The 22,446-nt window shown below is 45.3% G+C and overlaps 1 protein-coding gene across 1 annotated transcript; it reads left to right on the top strand.

Moving 5' to 3' along the window:
* The first annotated feature begins 4,859 nt into the window (after window positions 1-4,859).
* s1pr2 (sphingosine-1-phosphate receptor 2) lies at window positions 4,860-22,056 on the top strand. The gene is made up of 2 exons (XM_062408737.1): window positions 4,860-5,567; window positions 18,821-22,056. The coding sequence occupies exon 2, from the start codon at window positions 18,948-18,950 to the stop codon at window positions 20,061-20,063; it is 1,116 nt and encodes a 371-aa protein (XP_062264721.1). The 5' UTR covers window positions 4,860-5,567; window positions 18,821-18,947; the 3' UTR covers window positions 20,064-22,056.
* The last annotated feature ends 390 nt before the right edge of the window (window positions 22,057-22,446 follow it).

The raw sequence follows: 22,446 nt of genomic DNA, 5'->3' as shown, positions 1-22,446 counted from the left end.
AATTGTATGAAGAATGCGAGTTCGTTTGTGCCAGTGGAAAAAGAAAAAAGGGGGGGGGGGGGCTGGAACCTGCTGTAGATGGCCCAGAGATAAGCAGTAAGATAACACTGCAGGTCTCAGGGGAGCGAGTGAAGGATGGACGGATTTCTTCTAAACCTGTGAACAGCACAGACATGTGGCACAGCCAGCACTTAAGCCCCAGTGTTTTGAGTGTGGAGAGAGATAAGCCGGCCTGTCTCCACGCGGCACTCGTCGAGAGGAAACCGAATCTCTGCCGCCCACAAGCACTCTCTGTATCAATGAACTGCACGCACAGATTACACTTTTAAATGACTTATTAACAAAGCAGTAGAGATTTCGTTTAGTCAACATTTCACCTAGAAGCTCCTGTTTATATTTAAGCTTTTCTGATGTGTGTCATCTTCCCGAACAACTCAATTTATGTGCAGATGCGGCAAATTCCTTAAACCTTGTAAACCTGTCTCGGTTTTATGAGCAGTCATGTGGCACAGAAAAGCGATGACAACAATCGCAAAGTTGCAAAAATGTTCACATTTCGTATAGCGCTCATTCTCTGTGCCAAAAATACACAACCACCCCAGGTAGATGATCGGTGAGCAAACAGAACAGTTTTCACAGAAACTTCTTTTGAGGAAGAGGGGATAGAACATCTGTATGTTTCCTGTCTCCGGATAAAGAACACCTCAGTGGTTCATTACGTGACAGCAGAGTGGCGTGTGGTTACCTTTGGTTCATACATTACCCACAGCTGCTTCTGTGCTTCAGTAGGATATGTGAATAAACAAGGGATGGGAAGTCCCTGCGTCTCACAGAACACAGAGCCTGAGAACAGTAAGAGTTTACTGTTAATGACTTCCCCAGTGTAATCCCCTGCCTAAAAGTAGGATCGCAGAATATTTAATTTATAAGACCAGCTTTGCCTTTTATGGATCTTGAGATCTTTGAACAAAGATCTTCAGAGACGAGTGACATGAAAGATGAATGAAAGATCGCGTCTGTCGGTCGGAGAATCTACCTACAGTACTTTCTTTTGAAGTCTGACCTAAAACCCCTCAATGTTCCAATTCTGGTAAGTTCAAACCTATGTCAGGAAACCGCAGCGCCTAAAAGGTTTGGTAAATTTGTCAGTTTTGCAGTTTGTCTGGTATAGGGGTTAAAAGAAATATTTGCTAAATGTGCATAATAAGACTTTCTACTTCCCCTTGGTTTCAATATTGTGTGGAGCTCAGCAAACCATCTCCTTGTTACAGCTTCATACCGTTTACTGTGCAAAAATTTGAAGTGAACTTCAATAAATCAAATCCAATTTGACGCAGTTTCTCTTGCTACTTGACAGATAGGTTTTCCCGATCATCCCGGAGAACCTGATGGTTATTCAGTGGAATCACGGCCACGTCCCTCTCCTCTGTCTCTTGACGTAACAGCATGATCTGGGCTCTGTGGGGCCCACACCATCTGCTGCAGGACTGACTGTTCCTCTTGTCTCTAAAGATAGTTCCTCGTGACTCTGGCTGTATGATTAGAGTGGCTGTCATGCTGCAACATGAATAAGGGTCGCTCAGACACCTTGCTGATGGAATAGAACAGTGGTTCCCAAACTTTTTACAGTCTCGTACCCCCATCAATTGTTAACCATGATTGTCAGTTCCTAATCGCTGGCGGGAGAATTAACGATCGATTTTTGATTAATCATTAATATTTTATATTAAAATGCACTATTTATAGGATCTGTTCAAATGCAGTGAAAATATAAATCTTTATTACAAGGTGAACAACTCTTGTGGCAATCCGCTCACTGGTTACACTTGAAAATATGCGCTACTGTTCTCTTTAGCCCCGATGAGAGTGCAGCTAGCCGCTGTGAGCTAGCTGAATTTGACGGTTCTCGACCTCTCAGTCCGGTGGTTGTCACCCCTCACTCAGAGCCAGCTCTGTCTGGGTCCGAAGGGGCTAGCTTTGGAGCTAGACCTCCTACTTGAAGAGAGCAGTGGACTCCTCAGGAGCTCATGGAGACGTATAGCTTCGCAGTGTTGGCAGTGAACGCAACAGAATTAAGTCTATAACAAAATGTCATCTAGGAAATTCTCAAGGATCAATTAATCGATTGTCGATTAATTTTGCCCATCACTCGTTTTTACTAACAGTCACTAACCTACCTGTAACTTTTATTGGCAGTGTAATTATTTTGCTGAATATGGGTATACATGAGTATTTTTGGCAATGCGACTTGGCTATTTAGACTATTTAATATTGCATCATTATTTATAACTCAGTTTGAAAATGTAAATAGGCTTTTCACTTTGAAAACGCAAATAAAATGTTCTCCCCATGTACCCCCTGAACCACTTCGCGTACCCCTGGGGGTACATGTACCCTAGTTTGGGAACCGAGGGAATAGAAGAATCTCAACATCTTATCCTGATTGTCTCAATGTCAAACTCTTGCTTGAACATTGCTTCTCAAGCTTTTTCTGAAATGGAGGCAAAATGTGGGGCCTGTCCAGATAGAAAGATTTAAAAAAGGGATTAAACTCAGTATTGCAAGAATAGTTCAGTCTCTATGCAAGTTGTGGCTTGTGAAAAAGTACCATCCCAGAGAGTTTATTTTGAGGTGCGTTCACATCCACCAGCACACAATGTCGCGGTGGTGGCGGCGGGGAGGTTTGTGCAGGAGGTTGCTAATAACAGCTGCCAGATGTGCAGAGTCCCCCGAGTCTGTGCACATTCTCACAGACAATGGAATGCTTGTGAGGAGCCCCAACAGGAAGTGAGGTCAGGGCTCTTGACCGCTCCCCTCAAGGCTTAGTGCGGGACGCAGCAGTGGGGCAGCTTTACTGGAGCAGCTCCTGAAAGTGTCCCATCATAAAGCCGCTGACAGTGAGGAGCGAGTCCATAAAGCCTGTCTGCCACACAGCCATTACACGCTGCTCCGTCAACCTGCCAGCAGTTCAGCCGAGAGCACAAAGTGTGAAAAGCGACAGTTACTAAAGCTGAAGCGCTAAAAAATGGTGTCCTTCTCCTGAGGTTGACAGTTGGCAGCGACCCACACAGAAGTGTTGCAAACTCTTTTCGATTCGCTTGTTTTCCACAAGTTTGTTCTTCTTTTTTTCCGAGCTGTGAGTAATTTCCACACAGCAGCGCGGGTAAGTGTAGTGAGAGTGTGTTGCACAACCGCACCTCTCAGCCCCCACCCCACAGAAAACAATCAGTAGACGTGACATGAGTCAAAAGTCATTAAATGTGTTTGGTGGAGACCAGACACAACAGGAGTCATTTCCCTCACCTCCATTAGGTTGACTCTATGATTCCGCAGTTAGGTGCCCCCCCCCCCTATGTTTAAATGCTCTGATGTCATTCATGTTCAGAACAACCTGCGTGTGTATGTAAGTTTGTGTATTTGTTTGTGTGTGTGTGTGTGTGTCATGCTGTGTGTGTGTTTGTGTGTGTGTGTGTGTGTGTGTCATGCTGTGTGTGTGTGCTGACAGACTGGTGTCATTTTAAGAGGGAAATGTTCATCTCAGACTGTTCACACTGGAAAGTTCCAAGCCCCCTCAACCAACTTCTTTACATGTTCTTCGATTTTCCTCTGATGACACATTTCAAAAATTCTATTTTAGACACTGTAGGAAGAGTTTGCCAAATTCTACATTTGTGTATAATTTGTATCATGTTTACAGTCTTACAACATGTATGTATTATATCGTGAATAAAAGAAGGAAAAATGCTTAAAAAACTGACAATGAAAGGAAAGAAAAGATAAGAATAAAAGAAATCTATCTTTCTATCTTTCTATCTTTCTATCTATCTATCTATCTATCTATCTATCTATCTATCTATCTATCTATCTATCTATCTATCTATCTATCTATCTATATATCTATCTATCTATCTATCCATTAAACATTAACATGTTCTTCTGCCACAAAACAAAACAAAACAACAAACAAAACAACAAACAGACATTAATCTTCAGGGTTGAATTCTGACTTGTAATTCAATCAAAATGAATGCATAGAATATATGTATACATATGTATGAACACTAAATAAATTGAAAATACAAAAGCGATCAAACATAAATGCAGAATAAAAGATGAAATCAAGACTCAAACTCAACTTGATTTGAATTTATTAAGCGTATTAGCTGAAGACTTCTGTTCTAAATCATCATACAAGGAATTACAATTTAAATGTGATCCCTATATTTGATCGATTTATTCCATTGTTTCGACTGTGCTGGATCCTTCTGGTTCTGTATTATTCTTTCCACACGACTTCCAGCTGTTAAATGAGGGTGAGATACGGTGATCCAATCGTCCTCATTCAGCTCCAAATGTGTTTGTTAAGAAAACTAAAAGATACTCTCACAACATTTACGCAGCTCCCTCTTCTTCATATCACATACACATGACATCATGGCCTCTCGGGATGACTTGGCTTTCAGCGTAATGACTGTGAGGAGATTATTATGACCTTCTCTGGGGTTGGACAGAGGCCCCTTTTCTACTGGGCCAGCACCTGCCCTGCTGTATGTCTAGGCACAGCCCAGAGTGACTAACCAGCCCTGACTTACCTTCACCTCATCCTTATTACACACAGAGCCAGACCTGGGGGGATGGCACATAGAAATTACACCGATGACTCATCAGACACAACAAAAGATAATAAAAGATAATTTATGGAAATAATCTAGAAAATGTCCCAGAAGCAGATCAAGGCTGAAACTACTGTCGTATAGAGACATATGCTTGTGGTCTCAAGGGGAAACTGAGGCAGGACGAGTTGAGAAGTGTGGACTCTGGTTCATGCTGGGATCTGTTTGGAAAGAGGAAGTGAGGAGGTGGAACATCTGGACTTCATTTGAGCGCTGCAGAGTCGAAGAGCAGAGAACGTCCAGAAATAGTCTTTTAGTTTTTTTTTTAAATACTGTTTTCCATATTAAAACAATCCGCATCATGGGTATATGTCGACGCTGAGACTCGATCGCGTCTCTTTATGGGCAAGTGACGTTTCCATACTCTAGTGTGTGTGTGTGTCTCCCTCCTGTGAGTTAGTGGGTGTGTGTTTGAGAGTGTGAGTGTGTGTGTGTGTGCGCCTCCCCGACGCTCAACAGCCCCGTGGAGCTGTTGTTTCCCAGAGAGCAGTCAGGACAATCGGACGAACTGCTGGATTAGCGCGACAAAAGAGAAAGCGCGATCTCTGCCTCCCACTTATCCCGGCGCTCCTCGTTGTTATCGGAGCCCGTGTTCAGGCCGCGTCTTTCTGGGGCGAAGATACACTTTTTTGGGACCGGTTTTTTTTCGCGGTGGCGCACAGCACGGACCGATATGGATTTACCGCTGTCTAGACGAGACTCGCCGCCTTGCCCTGCGCGAAACTTGTGAGTGTCAGCGCTGCTCGTGGAGCCCCCGGAGCGCGGCACAGAGAGAGAGATAAAGTGAGGAGAAAGCGCACAAGGTTTTACGCACGCAGCCTTTGTGGGAACCGGTGATCACATGTGAGGACGTTTCGGAGACGTTTCGCCGCTCTGCACTGAATCTCTCATGGGGTGAGTAACTGTCTGTCTGTAGTGTCACACAAATAATCTAACGTGTATCTCTCACTCTCCTGTGAAAGGTTGCTCTCGGTTGAATAGCAAACTTCATTTACTCAGGTTAACAGGGGCTGATTAATCTTTTCTCTGACGTTCCTCACATGATATCCACGGTCGGTTAATAATGAACTGAGAGTTGACTCACACACACCACTTGACAGCCGCGTGCACGGCCCCACAGCGCGCCACACCACAACATACTACACTATACTTGACTGTATACTGCACTTTTACTTGCAAGGAGCAGGAGCAGCCTGCACCCACAGCCAGTGTTTGGACTGCGTGTGACAGCTGCGTTTGTTAAACAGTGCGGGGGTGTGCGTGCGTGCGTGTGTGTGTGTGTGTGTGTGTGTGTGTGTGTTTGTGCGTGCGTGTGTGTGTTTAAATGAATAACATTGCGTGGGGTTAAATATTAACACGAGGGCACGCAGCTGTCGATCATGGGGATCAATGCAGTCTGCGGCATCAAATGTAGGGTAACTGTTTTTGTGGGTCGAGACACACGCACGCACGCACGCAAACACACACAGGACCTTGAATTGACTTCCATTCATTTCTGGAGAACCAAAAACACTAATCCTAACCTCAACAAGGGCCTCAGAAATTAAGCTTTGCCACAGTAGGACCTGGGCTCAAGTCCCGAGAGGGCCACTGGTCAGTGTTTGCGATGGAAAAGGTTCTGAAGAGGCAACAAAAACGAGCACACACACAGACACACGCACACGCACACACATACACGCGCGCACACACAACGTTCCTTGGAGCCGTTGCGCAGCCTGCTGTGCCTCCTCCCTCCCTCCCCCACCCCCCCAGCTCTGACCCCTCCGAGTGTTGTTGAGGCTTGTTCATCCGTCACCCTAAAGAAGGCATTGTATTGAGAGGATGTATTAATAAGACAAAAGCCCCCATTATCCCGCATGTACCGGAGTTAATCTCATGGGGGCTGGAGATGTGCTCAACCACTGCGAGACAAGCGCACAGCTTCAATTTGCAATGTGACTGAGACTTAGCAGAATACACTGGTTTATATTGTTTTCAGAGATGTCAGATGAGTTAAAGATTTTCACTAAAGGAGTAGGATAAAAAAAACAACCGTTGATGAGTTCCTTTTAGTTGCATATCAGAATGGAATTCAAAGTTGCCAGCTTTAGTCAGTCTAGTAGCTACATTTCCTTATCACCGCTCTGAGGACACACTCACTGCACAGTCCACCGATTGTGTCGAGAAAAAAGTAGAGCCTCCAGAGAGAGGGATACATAGGTGTCAGCACTCCAGTGTTGGGGCATCCTGTTGTGGGAGAAACCTGAAATCTCAGTGAGATAAGATGATAAGGTGGAGGAACTAATGTTTATTGCCCAGATAAAAGGCCCCATCCATCACTCTTTATCCAGTGGTCGGTCTGGTTCAGCTGCACAGTGTGGTGCTCATTAGCAGACCTGCCTGAAACTGCGAAAGGCTTGTGGTGACACTATCTCAAGCCCCAGTCGAGGTAATGGGGCGGGAAACCAAACTCTGAAATGCACGCGGATGCTACAAAGCCTGTTGAATTAAGACGAGCAAACATCTTACTGTGATAACATCAAGAGTGGAGGGTGAAGAGGAAGCGCGGTCAGCAGTGTTAGGAGAAGACTATCAAGTGTCGAGCGTCCTGTCAGCAGCTTCGTTGATGCTGGTTTTGTCTGCCTTGTTTGGGGGATGCATGCATGGTCACTTATACTCAGGTGCTTCTCCCAGCATGCCTCGGAATGGCAGGAGATGAGGCATGATGCAGCCTGCCGGCCGTCTGTGTTTCAGCGCATGTGACCACATGGCTCATTACACCAGAACAACACCCACAACTCCACCAGGCCTTACCACTGCAGGCTTCTTCACATAATCGTTCCCAACCATCCTTGGCCTTGGCAAAATTAACCTCAGGGTTCTGCGAACGTTGTCAACACATTGGTCAGATGCTCCGCTGCTCCAGGCTCAACGCAGCCTCTCCCAGACAAGGAGCAGACGTGGAATTACTCTAACCAGGCTCTATAGAGGAACTTAAAGATGTTAGAGTGAGGGTGGACTGGTTCAGTCCAGCAGCACATGACATCATGCGTTGAAGATGTGTGTGTTACTGACCCAGCTCACTGTGCACAGTGGCCCTGCTTCACTCCACAAGATGCCTGCTGAAACCGGACCCCTCTCAATGGGGAGTGCCGAGGTTAGCGTGAGAAATGAAGACAAATAGATGACTTCAATAAATAAATAGATGTACAAGTGCATTGGTGGATAAATAAATGAATGTTAATGCAGCGGTGGGAAATGGATTCGTGGGCTTATTATTTTGCGAATTTTTTTTAATGGAACGGTTCACTAGGGGGTTGACGGAGTAGATGGGTGGAGGGTGGGTGGTGTCCATCCCTGAAGGATGCTCGGGTTTCAGTTCAGGCCTGGGAGCCATCCGCTAATAGGAAGCAGCAAGATGGCCTTTCTCTGGGCAGACTGACTTGTCTTTTGTTGTCTCTACTCACCACTTTATTCAGTCACACTGGAAGGGTAACAGCACAACAAGATCACAGAGAGCGATCTGCCAGAGGCACCTTGGCTTTTTTTCTTTCTTTTCTTCACCTGGTTAAATGAAACCAGTCTTGCAAATGTAAATGTGCTTGACTTTCACAACTTCTGGGCCTTTCTCCGTGATATTAATAGTGTTCTGTGGACGGCCATCTGGGTTCTGCAGGCTCCGAGTTCGAGCTGGTACTCCCCCCTCTTTTCGACGGAAAAACACTTTCCTTGGGTGTGGCAGCTGGAGAAAAATAAACGCCTTCTGTTCGCAGGCTGCAGAAGCGCAAGTCACAACACACAGCTGACAGCATGCAGCTTTCTGATTCATAGCCAAGAGCTGGGAGTGTCTCAGATCGGAGAAATGAATATGGCGCCCTCCTTTTTAACCAACTTTGTATACACGTTTGAAAATAAGGTGTTGTTGTTTCGTAAAGATATGAACGTGCACACTTATTTCTTGCCCTGCTCGTCTCTCCTTTTCAAAACAACCCTCCTGAGAAGAAGATGCTGTCAGTGCTGTTCTGATTATATAAACATTTACATAAGCTGAAAAAGTCGATCTGCCTATTTCAGGAAAGCGAAAGAATCCATTAGCTTTAGAGTCTCCTGTTACATTCCTTTTCCACTTGAGGGACAAGATGTAAGACCCCCCATGATCAGGCGCTGATGCTTGTAGCAGCATGCCAGGATTTCCTGACGATTTCAAGGGAGGGGGGGGGGGGGGGGCTGCATGTCTGTCACGTCTCAGGCTTTGACCAGTCCTCGTTCCAAAATGCTGTCAGTTGGAAGTAATGCAGAAAACGTTCTTTTCATTTCTCTGGCTGGCATTTTGCTTTGTGCAAGACAGGAACGTCGTGCATCATGCGAAGACAATGACAAGTAGATTAAACGCGAGGTTTCGTGTTACCGCCGTGGCTTTGGTTGGAATCGGCACCACTTTCCACCTCTCTCTGGGTCATACCGTGTGATTTATGTTCCTGTGGCAGCCTTAATCAGTGTGGTCATGTCGTGGTTTCCCGATTTCTGGTCATTCTCAGCACTCTCTCCGCGGCGATCCTGGAGCAGGTACACATGAAGATGCCGTGGTTTGTGGAGTCCACCTCCTCCGCCTCTGTCTTCTTCCATCTTGGAAGGCTTTGTTATTCAGTCAGCTTTGTTTGTGCAGCTGGAAAAAACTCAGCAGGAGGATTTACTTCAGCGCACGAGCTCCCTTGATCCAGAAGTAAGCTGCAGAGCGTTTTCTTGGATTTCAAATCACCCCATGCAGCCAGTGAGGGCCCGTTGAAGCCAATCATTAATTTTGGCCTCTCAGATTTTCTAATGCCTAACAGACTGTAAAACCTGCATGGGCTGTTTTGTTTAAAAAGAGCTGTTTATACTGTAAAGGCCCGAGCTTCAGTCTTTCCAGCCTTGAAGACACGATGGAATTAACCTCCAGCCATACACAAGCCGGGTCATGATAGAGGCCAGACTGCTCCACTGCAATGGACAGATTGAGTGGAAGTGAATGCTGTTTACTTAATATGACGACAGTTCCAACATGTCCGTTTCAGAAGGCAAAGTCAAGTAGCTGTCATCTCGTACCCCCCCCGAAAGTTACACCAAAGCAACACTCACTTTCTGACCTGTTCGTTTTTTTTTTTAAATGATTCCTTGGCAATCCACTCGACCCAGACCTTGCATCAGTCCCAGTAAAGCTGCATAAGAAAAGCCAAGTTATTTACTGTGGTGCCTTTTCTTAAAAAAAAAAAGAAGTACTTATGCAATGTTGCCAGGAAATAAAACAGACATAGTATCCCTCCAAGATTGTGTAACTTAAAATACCCTCAAGACTCTTTCCATGCACACAATCGCTGGCCTTTAAATGCAGGTTGTAACTTTGGCTTATATATCGTTTTTGAGATACAGTGATGTCAGAGAGCGTAACTGATGCAGGCCTCACAGGAGTTTTTTTTGTCAAGACATAAATGTTCTCTTCTGTGAAATTGAAAGTAGTGAAGAACAACTGTGGACTGTGTGAGCACAACACTGTTCTCTCTCCAGGCAACCATGTTTTTCTGTGACAACAGAGCCTGGTTTAATGGATCTGTGTTTGCCAGAGGAGACTGAAGTTGTTTTCCTATGCTGGACCACAAGGAGAGATGGAGGGCCTCCATTAATTTATCATCTTATCAGTTGGCACTAGGCAGAAGCAATCATGGTGGCTTTGTTGCCCGTGTGTTTGCCTGTGTAGATGCTATCGCTTCTCCCTTGTGCTTTGATTTGCTTTGCCGCCAGCAAATCCTCCTTCGCCGTGTCTGTGCTGTGCAGGGGAAGTTCACTGTGCTCCAAATCCCTGCGACATCAGTGGAACCAACACGACCGTCACAGCTTAAGCAACCCTCCTCCACACGCAGAATGGGTACAGTGTGTGTTGTCATGTCTCGTGTTCATTGGCACACCAAGCAACAGGTAATCGCAAACCCTGTCACGGCAACCACACAGTTTCCCAACGAGGAAGGGGGAACATGAGAAGGGGTGGAGTTCAAGGTCTAGCAGCGGAGTAGAATAGAAGCAGGGATCCAGGACAAAAGAGATCTAACAGAGGGTTCAAAGCCATTCATTATGGGAGACCTCATTGTAAAGACCAGAACACTGGAAGGTGTGAGAGGGGCTTGAGTGGCTGAAACGCGAATAAAGCGCATCCCACCCCTCAGATCTGAGGTTTCTGACGCTGATCAGCCAGACCTGACCTACCCGCTTTGTGCTGTTGACACTCCAGCCAGCGTGCACATGTCAAACATCTGAGCTAAAGGTGCTGTGTGGTTAACACTTATTTTTGCACCTGCAAATCAGACAAATCCATCGCTGAGCATTTGGGTGCTTTACCACTGCTGCAACGCAAGCTTTAACTCATTACACATCCGGCACGCTGCAGTGTGCCGGATGTGTAATGAGTTAAGGCAAAAGAAAAGTGTCTTCAAGAGTTAATGATGCGGATGATATCCTGAAAACTGTTATGAATAAATTCATGAATAATCACATGGATGTTCTGAAAAGGATGTGGGACACATACAGCTCTCAGAAATGATGTCCTTAGTGCCGAGCGTCATTTTCTTGAATTGAGAGCTGATTGCACAGTATGCGCCGTAATGAAGTCTTTAATGGGGGGGCTATAAGAAAATGTCTGCTCCAGATGTGTGCTAAATAAATCCCTCTTGATGTGCATTTAATCACTTCTTTGTGGTCTCGTCTTTTGATGTCTGCGGCGAAGTTTGAAATATACGAGGAGGGGAGGGGGTGTTGGAGTGAGGACCGCCTGGCTCCACAAATCAGGGAGCGGTATGAAAAAGGAGATATGCAAAACAGAGCAATAGTAAAAGAACATGAATAATTTTCGAAGCCGTTGGCCTAAGTTGACAGGAGCGGTATGAGGGTGAAGGTATCACACTAATTGCCTCTCAGGCGCCACCCTTGGAGATCCCCCACCCCCCAAGTGGGGCAGACGTGGGGAGACTGGGGGGGGGAGTGGAGGGGAAAGGGGGGTGTCTCCATGCCGGTCATGCGGGTTATGGCTCCTGAGGCTGTATGATGTCCTTCTTTAGGCAGCTCTTTGTCTCCAGCTCAACTCGCTGCCACTCTGAGAGCCCCGCAGCACATGAACAGCTGCCATAAATAAAGCACTGAAAAGTTGTACAGATGAACTGACTGAGAGGAGGGATGAAAAACAACACAAGCCCTTATGAAACATACAGTCATAATAGATTTATACAAATATGTATATATATATATATATGTATTCGCTCTTGATTGACCCATGTTGACAGTCTGAACCCCTCACAAGAGGCTGCACCCAAACTGTCAAACTGTTTGACGAGCGAAAGGGTAATCCCTAATTATAAGCTGTATTGGGGACACTCACGTCCCTAATATCTTGCAGCTTATACATGTTTTTAATGAAGCATGACTGTGTATAGCAAAATAAAAGACAAAGAGACACCAACGTTTTACCCTCAGAGCTAAAATTAAACCTCGAGCTCAGTGAAAAGACGGAAGCGATTCATCTCTGAACAAAGAGGAACAGTTTTGTTCTTCTTCTGTTTTTGTTCTCATCTGATGCCGTGATGAAGTTAATCATGAAACTGACTCAAACTTGGAATAAACACGTCTAATATTTTTCGGGGGATGTGATCTGTGTTTGTCTGTGGCACAGTTTGACAAGTTACAGATGTTCCTTTGCCGAGATTGTTTTTTACGGTTAAGTTGAGCTCCTCTCCCAGCTAGAATCTGTGAGATACTGCAGGCCCCTTGTCTCATATCTCTCGTCAGTCTGCTCGGTCTGCCCGCGACACCAAAATAGGCTATTTCTCTCTCTCTGTCTCTCTCTCTCTCTCTCTCTCTCTCTCTCTCTCTCTCTCTCCCTCTCTCTTTCTCGTTTGCATATCATATATATAAACCCTCTTTTTCTCATTTGTCAGGTGATTTAATGAGCCGCTGCAGTTTCAAAACAACTCACGGCCGACAAATATGCCTCGGCCCACACTTCCCTTTAGTGGCCGACCGTGTGTGAAATAACTACCAGAAAGAGAGTCTGTCTCTCAAGGTTTTACTGCTGTGATTTCCGCTGTTTAGTAAATATCAGTAAACTACTGCAGATATCTGTGGCCACGAGTTTAGCTTCAATATTGGCTGTTGAAGGGAATGGATTTTTTCTTTTTGGCCCACAGAACTATCCCTTCTTACAACGGTAAAAGTTGTTGATGCTTCACTGCTGAGTTTGATGTTAAACACGTATGTTTGTGGACATTGTCCTCGTTTGAGCTGTGCTTCTTTGTCACTGCTTTTGGCATCGGTGTTATCAGCGAGCTTGTCTGCAGCGGAGCATGGGACAGAATTATGAGCGGCTTAAGATAAGCACAGAAAGCCATAACCAGAGAGAATTGTTCTTGTTTTCATTTCCACCTTCTAGAAAGCGACGCTTCCGAGAAAGAGCATAAACTGTGCGTGACTGTATAGTCTGCGCCGTGACAAAGGTCGTCTGAAGGAGCGGGACACGGATTTTAGTCGCTTCGCAGCAGCAACACAAGTCCCTCCCATCCCGGTGACAGTGATACTGGAAACATGGATGCTTTTTCCCTCGGAAAATGAGGGCGGACAATCAATAGTGTTGCTGTGCGAGTGTGAAAAGATTGCACTCACAGGGCCCTGGGGCTCATTGATAGATAGAGAGATAGAGCTGCATGAGGGGCACTGCAACCACCTGCCAGCAGACACAGTCCATCCCTGTGTTTTCTGTGGTTACACAGTGTGACTGCAGGGCGCAGCTCCATGCGGGGGGGGGGGGGGGGGGGGAGGGGCCTGCCTTAATGGGCCCGTGTGTGCAGCAGCAGGAGGCCTGAGCTATCAGTGTGGAGACGAGAACATACAGTATGTCATTGCTGATAATGTTTAAGAAATGGGAACAAGTCGAGAAAGAGTGGGTGATGTTCTCACATATTTTGCTTTAGTCGTTTCCTTACAGCTGAATCTCCTGTGGTAGCAGCGGTGGAACCTTGTGGTGGTGAAAGCTGGGTTGTCTCCAGTGAGTCTGACATGTCAACACTTGACTGGGGGAACTTTCTGACTACCTCGCAACACTTTTTATATGGGATTTTCCTCCTCAGGTATTATTTCTCTGAAATGCTCGTGTTTCTTTCTTAGAACGAGTACTGACAGTGATAACAATGATACTTTGTATTAATCACACATCCAACGACATTTTACAAATCCCATAATTCGGCCAATAAAACAACATAAAACAATTGATAAAATGATACATAAAATATAGATACTGTTCATAATGGCACACAGCAGAGCGCATACCTCACAGGGTAGCCTCCGTGAATTCAATCAAGTCGCACCAAATGTGACACACACAAAGTTGTCAGTCATCTAAATGTGTCTGATTTGTATTTTCAAGATACATGTGCATCCATTTTTGAGTCAACAAAATGTTGAAAATCACAATGTTAAAGAAAGTAAAAAAGAAAATCTAGGATCCACCCCCCCGAAATTACTTTGAATTCCCTCAAGTAGAACAAACAAACAACAAAACAACAAAAATAGGCAAAACATAACGTTGGCGGAGGTACAGAGAAGTTCCTGACTGCGAAACAGGAAAGAGCAAATCTCAGCAGCAGATGCTCTCTGTGTGTCCGTGATGGATGACTTGTGACTGTTCTTAAATCTGAGGAGCGATTAGGTCTTTATTAAGAGAGAAAGGCCCACTGTGTTTTAGAGGGGGTGCAGGAAGTCATTAAACTTCCCTCAAATGGAAAATGGACATGATTAACGTTTTCATATTTCAGTCTGAACGAAAATGACCTTTCTGTTCTAGTCTGCTGCATTTGTGTAGACGGTTCCGTGAGTACACACAAGATGCTGAATCTGGTGCCGTGTTTCCATCACAGCGACTTACCAGCAGGTTGTGTGAAGGGCAGATTGAGAGAGATGTGTTAGCGGATGTTTCAGACCACAAACAGCTCAGCAGGGAAACAAACAGTGAACATGTTTCAGTGCAAACAATCGCTGCTCTGACCTCAACTGAAATATTTGTGCAATGATACATTGTACGTGTGAGTCAAAATGCGCCTGTGCAGTTTCGCTTTGTCGAGGCTTAGGTTGCTTTTAAGTGCTTTTTGCTAAAGAGAAGCGGGGGGGCGACAGGTAGAAGGTGGCGTCATGGGCCGGCGTGGCCTTTTTCTTTTCTTTTTTTCCGGCGAGCAGAGGGACGGTCGGCTAATTGGGGCTTATCAGGTGTTTCTTGAAAAAACACCTGAGGCTTTTGTGCAGCTGTCAGCCCCATGATGGAGAGGGAAACTCGGGCTTGTTGGGATTAGGAGAAAACCAGAGTCACCTTTCAACAGGGACCATCAGTACGTTTTAAATCAGCTATTGGATGTTAGAAATAAAACAGGCTTCAAATGCAGCTACTTGCAGCAGTGGTCCAATGGTTCATTAAAGCAAAATTCTAGAATGAATTAGTTGAATAAACCCAATGTGTTTATTAAGAATTTTAAATACCTTACTTTGAAATCATCCTTATGATAGAACTTTGTAATCCTAATGGAGGCAAACCTTACAATAAATAATTCTTCTAAGATGTTTTAGTGTATGTGCGGTTGCAAAAAACCCGTAGTACAATTTGTTCGCGTGCCTGTAGAATGTGTGAACACCACAATAGCATCATTTCACATATGAGGAGAAACGTGTTATATTTGTGGGCATAATAAGGATAAAAAAAAACTTGAAGGATTTCCTGTCTGTTGTTTGTCTTCCTTTGTCTCTTTGGAACTAGTTTTTTATTCCTCTGTCTGTTCTTTCATCACCTTGTCAGACCGTGTCTGCGAAATACAGACAGGATATTGTGTCGAGCTCTCTGTCACATTTCTTCACCTTCACCTTCAACTTAATGTTTGTTTATGAAACACCTTCACGTCTGTTCTCAAGAAGTTTAATTAACAATGGAAAAATGTATAAATTCCTAGAGTATTTAACATCTACGTCCCGCTCAATAAAACTTAAGTGTATTTTTATAATTATTAAGTCACAGGGGGGAAGAACTTGAATCTGTTTAAGTAGCCTTTGCTTGTGCATGAATACATTTCGGGTATACTGCTCAGTCTATGTTTACAAATTAGCAATGCAACCTAAATATGGTTACATTATAGTTGAGTTATATGGAAACACATCTATGCATACATCGAATGCAAAATAAACATTGATTGTAAGTGTAGACATGTAATTCAAAGACACAACAATCGAGATGTAACAATCGGTTACATCTCGGTCACACATAGCTCGACACCCTGACGATTGGTCAGGAGGGCAGCGCTGCATAGAAGGAAGTCTCACCGGGACAGCTCCACTCCAGCCAATCACGGTGGAGACATCCGAGTGGCGCACGACAGGTGGAGGGGCAGGGCCGCTTTGCCTGCAGAGAGGGTGCTGTAGGCAAACCAGCCTGTCAGGTTTCCCACACACACAACGAAATCCCCTGATGACAGACGCCGAGGACTCCGTGTTGTCAGTGGGACCTCGAGTTGTCCACAGAGCAGATGGAGAGAGAAGTGACTGCTGCAAACCTGGCAGGGCCGAGTGAAAGAAACCAGACGCGACCGGCCCACGAGCACTCAGTCCTCATTACTACATCAATGCTTACCTACTCTGTGCGGGCGGGTTGAGCCACACCCATCTTTGAACTCATTTTGATCCCAAACACTCACCTATATTGTTTCGTGTGTGGATATTCTACACTCGTGACTCTGGTGCTGCGAACATCTTTGCACAGACACTTGCTGAAGTACTGAAAACCACGTCTGTGACAGATCCCGCTGCAGTCGGTGTCTCCAGGGCCACGTTTTGCCACAGTGGTTCCTAACAAAGGAAAACCAGCGCTTTTTCCTCTTAGTGGGCTTGGGGCGGTGGCGATACAGAGCTGGTCTATCTCAGCTGACTTTTCCCTTAAATAAAATAGGCTGCTATAATGTGTCCTAATGTAATAACAGCTGGCACACGTGCTCTGCCTCAGGTTTCTTATTCGTGTGTATTAATCGTGGTATAAAGGATTGGGGGAAGGCGCGGGGGGGCAAGCTGTTCTGCTGTCGAGGTTCTGACAAGGGGGTGCTCAACTGTAAATAAATTCCTGCTATGATACAGTTGCAGCGGCCAAATGGAAGTGTGCTGTCTCATTATTAAGGCTGAAGGGCACCGCTCTTCACATTGAAGGAGACTATTGTTCTTTGTTCCAGCTTGGGGAAACAGTGTGCTGGTTATTACTGGAAACCAATAGCAGCTGTGTGCAGAAATGTTCTCTTTCTCGGGGAGAAAAGCTTTGAGGCACCGTAGCGTGTTTTCTGTGCACAGTTCTGTGGCGCAACACTTCCCACCGGCGACTTTGTGTGTCCATGTGCTCATCGCAGTGACGTCTCGGATTCCTGCCTTTGTGTCCAGATGCCGTTCCACATGCATGCTCGCTGTCCGGCTTTGTCTCCATCCCCTCTCCATCATTTCGCTCTCCCAGGTTTTGAGTTGAAGCCCACAGCAGAACAGAGGAGAAAGAGCTCCATCCCCACTTTCCACTCAAGGTTTCCAGTTATGAGCTGCCGCAGCCACCCAGTGCCGGTTGTGAAGTCAGGCGTCGGTGTAGAATTACCTCTGGAGCTGGCCCTGCAAAAGGGATCCTGTTACTTTTGACGGATTTAAGACACCAGCTCCACCTGTAATTAGATTTACAGAGCCTTTAAGTTTTCTTCTCATCCCTATTACTGCACTCTGTTTTATTTAGGTTTGGTTTATCTACAGGTTTTTCCTCATAGGAGCATTTTAAGTCATATTACTGATTCACATTTTTTTGGGGTCTTTCTAAAATTTGACCAGGCATCGGGATATCACTCACACAAGCATGCAACATCCGCATTAAGTGTATAGAATAATAAACGGCAGCATGTCAGTGACGACTCGGGTAGCTTTAGAGTCCAGGAGGCTCCCTCCTCCACTTCTCGAGTATCTGTTTGATCTGCTGCCGGATTTTCTGAACTGGTTGGAAGGGGCCGGACAGGATGAAGAGGTCTGGCTGATGCACGAGCTATGCTGAAGTTTCAAGAGGTAGCTCACTGGAGTGGAATGGTTCGCTCCCCACAACAATGCCCTGTGTTGACAGCCGAGTGCTCGGACAGGGTTGGTGGAATGTCCCCTTCTGACTGCGAGCGTGGCCCTTTTGTCTCAGCGCCAGCGCTCACAGAGCCTCACAGAGTGGTTTATTCCTCTACCTGAAGATGGTCTCTGCCCGCTCAGGTTCAACATCCCAAAAAGTGTCCTGGTCCGGTCAGCAAAAAATCTTTCACTTCTTAAAATCTAGATTTTGGCCCCTTTATGGCCTCTGATTAAGAAGACTCCTTCATCTGCCCCTGACCTGTGTTGTAATTTTTCAGAGCAAGTTTATATTCCCCTATCAGAGTCATTTTTGTAAAGCACATTTATAATCCCTGCCCGTTTGTATGTCACATATGTTAAGATTACAAAGGACACATCTGCACGGATTTGTTAGGAAACTTGGCTTTCTTGGTATTTTGTGAGCGTTTTTCAACATTTGCACTCATTACCCAGGGAATAAATAATGGATCTAGAAAAAACTTGCTGCAGCTGGCGGGAGTTTGAGGGAGTGTTGGAGCTTGGTGGAGGTAATCCCTCTACTGAATGTCCTTCTAGTTTTAGCCTGCAACAATATGCAACTGTCGCCTTCATGGGCATTCAGTGCAGGATGTAACAGATACAGTGAGTGCAGTGCCATTCATTTGTGTCATTTGATTTTACACTAAATCAAATATGCTCACTCTTCATGTTGAATGTTTACACCTGAAGGACATGACAATATACATATTTATTATTTCAAAGCTCTGCCCTTTTGCTGCTTCTTCTTACTTTGATGATTGTTACTACCATGACGTGTACTTAAAGTAAATTGAAGAAAATGTTTCCACTCTGGAGACTGAGGCACAGGTTGTTGCTTAGAGACTTTGTTTTGCTCAAAGAGTTTCACATTGGCGAGTGTGTGTCTTTTCCAAAAAATGTATGTTTGATTTGCCACTGTTTATTCAATGTCCCCTGTGACTAACCAAGGGCTTCTCTCTCTTCCTGTGTCTGTGCAGGTGACCCACATAGAGCTTCTAAGACGCAACTGTGGGACAGGCAGTCCCCCTCGCGGTCTGGGCCTGCTTCTTGTCCTGAGAGGCGATGATAATCTGCGTAGACACTCTTCACGACTCCGCTGTGTGAATGAATCTTTGCCGTAAAGCCACCGTGCTCTGCCAGCCCGTCACCATGAGGAGCAAGTATTCCGAGTATTACAATCAGAGTCTCATCCGTGCCTACTATGCGTACGCAAAGAACAAGACCGAGCAGGAGCTGGAAAATCACTATCGGGCTAAAAAGCAGCTCGGCACCCTCAACATCGTCATCGTGGTCCTCTGCACCATCATCATCCTGGAGAATCTGCTGGTCCTCCTCGCCGTCTGCCGCAACAAGAAGTTCCACACCGCCATGTTTTTCTTCATCGGCAACCTTGCGTTCTCTGACCTGCTGGCAGGCTCGGCCTACATAGCCAACATTTTTCTATCGGGGCAGAACACTTTCAAGCTGCTGCCTGTGCAGTGGTTCATCCGGGAAGGCACCGCGTTCATCGCTCTGGCGGCTTCTGTTTTCAGCTTGCTGGCGATAGCTATAGAGCGCTACACAGCTATTACCAAGGTGAAGGTGTACGGCCACACCAAAACGTGCCGCATGTTCATCCTGATAGGAGCATGTTGGGTCACCTCCATCCTGCTCGGAGGACTACCCATCATCGGCTGGAACTGCATCGACAACCAACCGGAATGCTCGGCCGTGTTGCCCCTCTACTCCAAGAAATACATTGTCTTTGTCGTGACCATTTTCAGCCTCATTTTGCTCTCTATTGTCATCCTTTATGTAAAGATCTATTTGATTGTACGCTCCAGCCACCACGAAGCAACCAACTCACCGGCCTATTCCCTTTTGAAAACAGTCACAATAGTGCTGGGTGTCTTCATCATGTGCTGGCTGCCAGCTTTTACCATCCTCCTCCTTGACTCATCCTGTGGCATACAGTTCTGCAGTATCCTCGACAAAGCAGACCTCTTTTTTGGCTTTGCCACTCTGAACTCAGCTCTTAACCCAGTCATCTACACGCTGCGCAGCAAGGACATGAGGAAGGAGTTCCTGCGCGTGCTGTGCTGCTGGGGGGTGCTGCAGAGCGGGCGGCCCAATGACCGCTGTCTGGTCCCTCTAAAAAGCTCCAGCTCCCTGGAACACTGCACGAACAAACACGAACACCAGAGCATACCCATCATGCAAGATTGTACCACCTGTGTCTAATTTGGTGCAAACACATCAGTGTGCTTGTGTGTGTGTGTGGGCATGTGTGTGTGTGTGTGTGTGTGTGTGTGTGTGTGTGTGTGTGTGTGTGTGTGTGTAAGAGAGAGTGAATGTGTGTGTGTGTGAGTTAAAGCAGAGAGGCTGTGATGAGATATTATAGAGAGCAAGCCGCGGACTGACATGCGCGGCGAGGCCGGAGTGCGGCAGTGTGCAGTGACACAAACTCCAATGCAGACTTTCCTATTACATGAAACTTGTGTGAATTCACAATCATCATTCAAACCATTCACCCATTCACTGGGTGTAAAAACACAATGTTTCAAAGTGTAACTAATGTAAAAGGAGAGAACTTTCTGAAATGTGAAAATAGCTCTTTTTTTTTTATATAGGTACTCCCATTAGTTAATATGGAGTTGCATACAATTTGAATGTATAAGCCAGTCATCTTGTCTTTCTTTCTACACATGTAAACCCCTATTAAAAGCCAAAAAATAAAACAATAGCATGCATTATATCGTACATATGGTGAGTTGTTATGGGCCTTTCAGGAACTGCATCAATGCAAAGCTTGCAAAACTGCACTTTGTAGATTTACTTCCAGATTGTTGTCCTTTGTGAGGTTTAACCGCATTACTCTTCCTCTGTGATATGTGTTAACATTAGGCCTTTAAATTCATCGCTCGTTCTTGACTGAAGCGAAGGCATGATCCGCTCCGCTCAACCCGGAGCTCCACAGAAGCCATACTAGCACGAGTCTCCCCCCAACCGAACCAGGGCTATATATCCCCTATATAACCTTGCATCTGATGAATCTGCTTACATTTAATGCATGGAATCCTAACTCTTTTGTAAGCACTAATGTGTATGATATATTCCAGCTCCAGCCTCCATCATTAACAACCCCTTCCCTCGTTTGTTCCTCATAATCTGCCCCTCTCGCTTTTACTGTTGTCTTTTGTATCTGAACAGTTTCCGTGGAGGAAGGCCTAATCAGAAAGCACGTTTCCTGAAGTGAGTTGGCACTGATGAATTTTACTCATTGACAGCTGTCCAGCAGCTTTGACTCATGGGACCGATGTCCTGACAGTGTTGTAGCAACGAAGCCGCGATGTGCCGTCTCTGTTTGCGCCTTCCTCTCTGGGATTGAGGCTGAATGTATGTATGAAGTGTCCGGGGCCGGCGCTCCGTTGTTGACAGTATTATTGATCATCATTTTTAAATAACCAAGTCACTGACGATCGGAGAGTGGGATGAATAGAGTAGATCACTCTCACTGTGAATTCTTAAATAGCACCATGAACAAAAATATTGTTGTGAACTTCCCGGTTTAATTTGCTAGCCATGTGTCGCGTGTAACTTTACACGTCTCGTCTTTCCCGAAGATCCCTCGCCTCCCCTACAAAATAAGAGAAGTTCTTGTTCCAAACGCACAGGGGAGTGTGTGTGTGTGTGTGTGGGGGGGGGGTCGTCTTTAATTTCTGACATCCTACAAGTCTTAACTTCCTTCAGCCATAGGAAGTCCGGTTTGTCATTGTCCGGTTCCTGTTGTTCAGGGTTACACTAACCTTCTTCCTGTAGACACACATTTAAAATCCTCCTCACCCTCAGTTTTTGTTCATATTGACATTTAGATGGCCAAGTAGAAATGGTGAAAAGCACTTTGGCAGCTTCAGTGATGTTTGCGTTCCCCCAGGTTTTTTTTTCAGATGGAGATTTGTTTTAATCTATGTACCTATCATTGTGTTGCCTGATTTTATGATTTTTTTTGATAAATATATAAAAAACTATGTATGTTTGTAAGTATGTATGTATCTTTGTACAGTATGTATGATTTGTGTTGTATGAAATGTCTTGTGTGCAATAGCCTTGTGTGTCCAGTAGCACGCTGCCTGTGTTAAACCGGTACAATCTGAAACACTAATGTTGGTACATAAACAATTTTTGTAATTGCATTCCCTTTTTATAAAATAAATGAAATACTGAAATAAACCAATTTTTGTTTCTTTCTTTCTTTGTTGTGTTGTCACTTTAAACACTCAGCTGAAAGAGTTTTTTTTTGTTGCAGCTGCATCTTTTCTGCAGGTCCTGAGATGTTTCCTCCCTTTGGTGCAACCAAAACAGCAGCATTTAATCCAAACATGCTCTGACAAGGTCAGGAAAAAAACAAGCATCGTCATGAAAGTACAACATTGCACATGCAGAAGCTGCTCAGCCATTAATCACTGCTCTCTTACCTAATAATATTTTTTCAATTGGTTAAAGGCAGAGGCAGGACAGGGCTATGGTGGGAAGTTGGGCAGAGGGCAGGGAGGGTGAACACAAGGTTTGATATGGAAGAATGTCTATTTGTAAGATTGTTTGTCAGAGGGAAGCATAAAGAATG

The sequence above is a fragment of the Platichthys flesus genome, chromosome 16, assembly GCF_949316205.1.
Source record: "Platichthys flesus chromosome 16, fPlaFle2.1, whole genome shotgun sequence".
In the NCBI taxonomy this organism is placed as follows: domain Eukaryota; kingdom Metazoa; phylum Chordata; class Actinopteri; order Pleuronectiformes; family Pleuronectidae; genus Platichthys; species Platichthys flesus.
The sequence above is the reverse complement of the archived record's forward strand: the minus strand, read 5'-3'. Positions and strand labels throughout refer to the sequence as shown.

Bases quoted from the DNA above. Each gene is read 5' to 3' on its own strand.
- s1pr2 (XM_062408737.1), top strand. From the start codon at position 18,948: ATGAATCTTTGCCGTAAAGCCACCGTGCTCTGCCAGCCCGTCACCATG.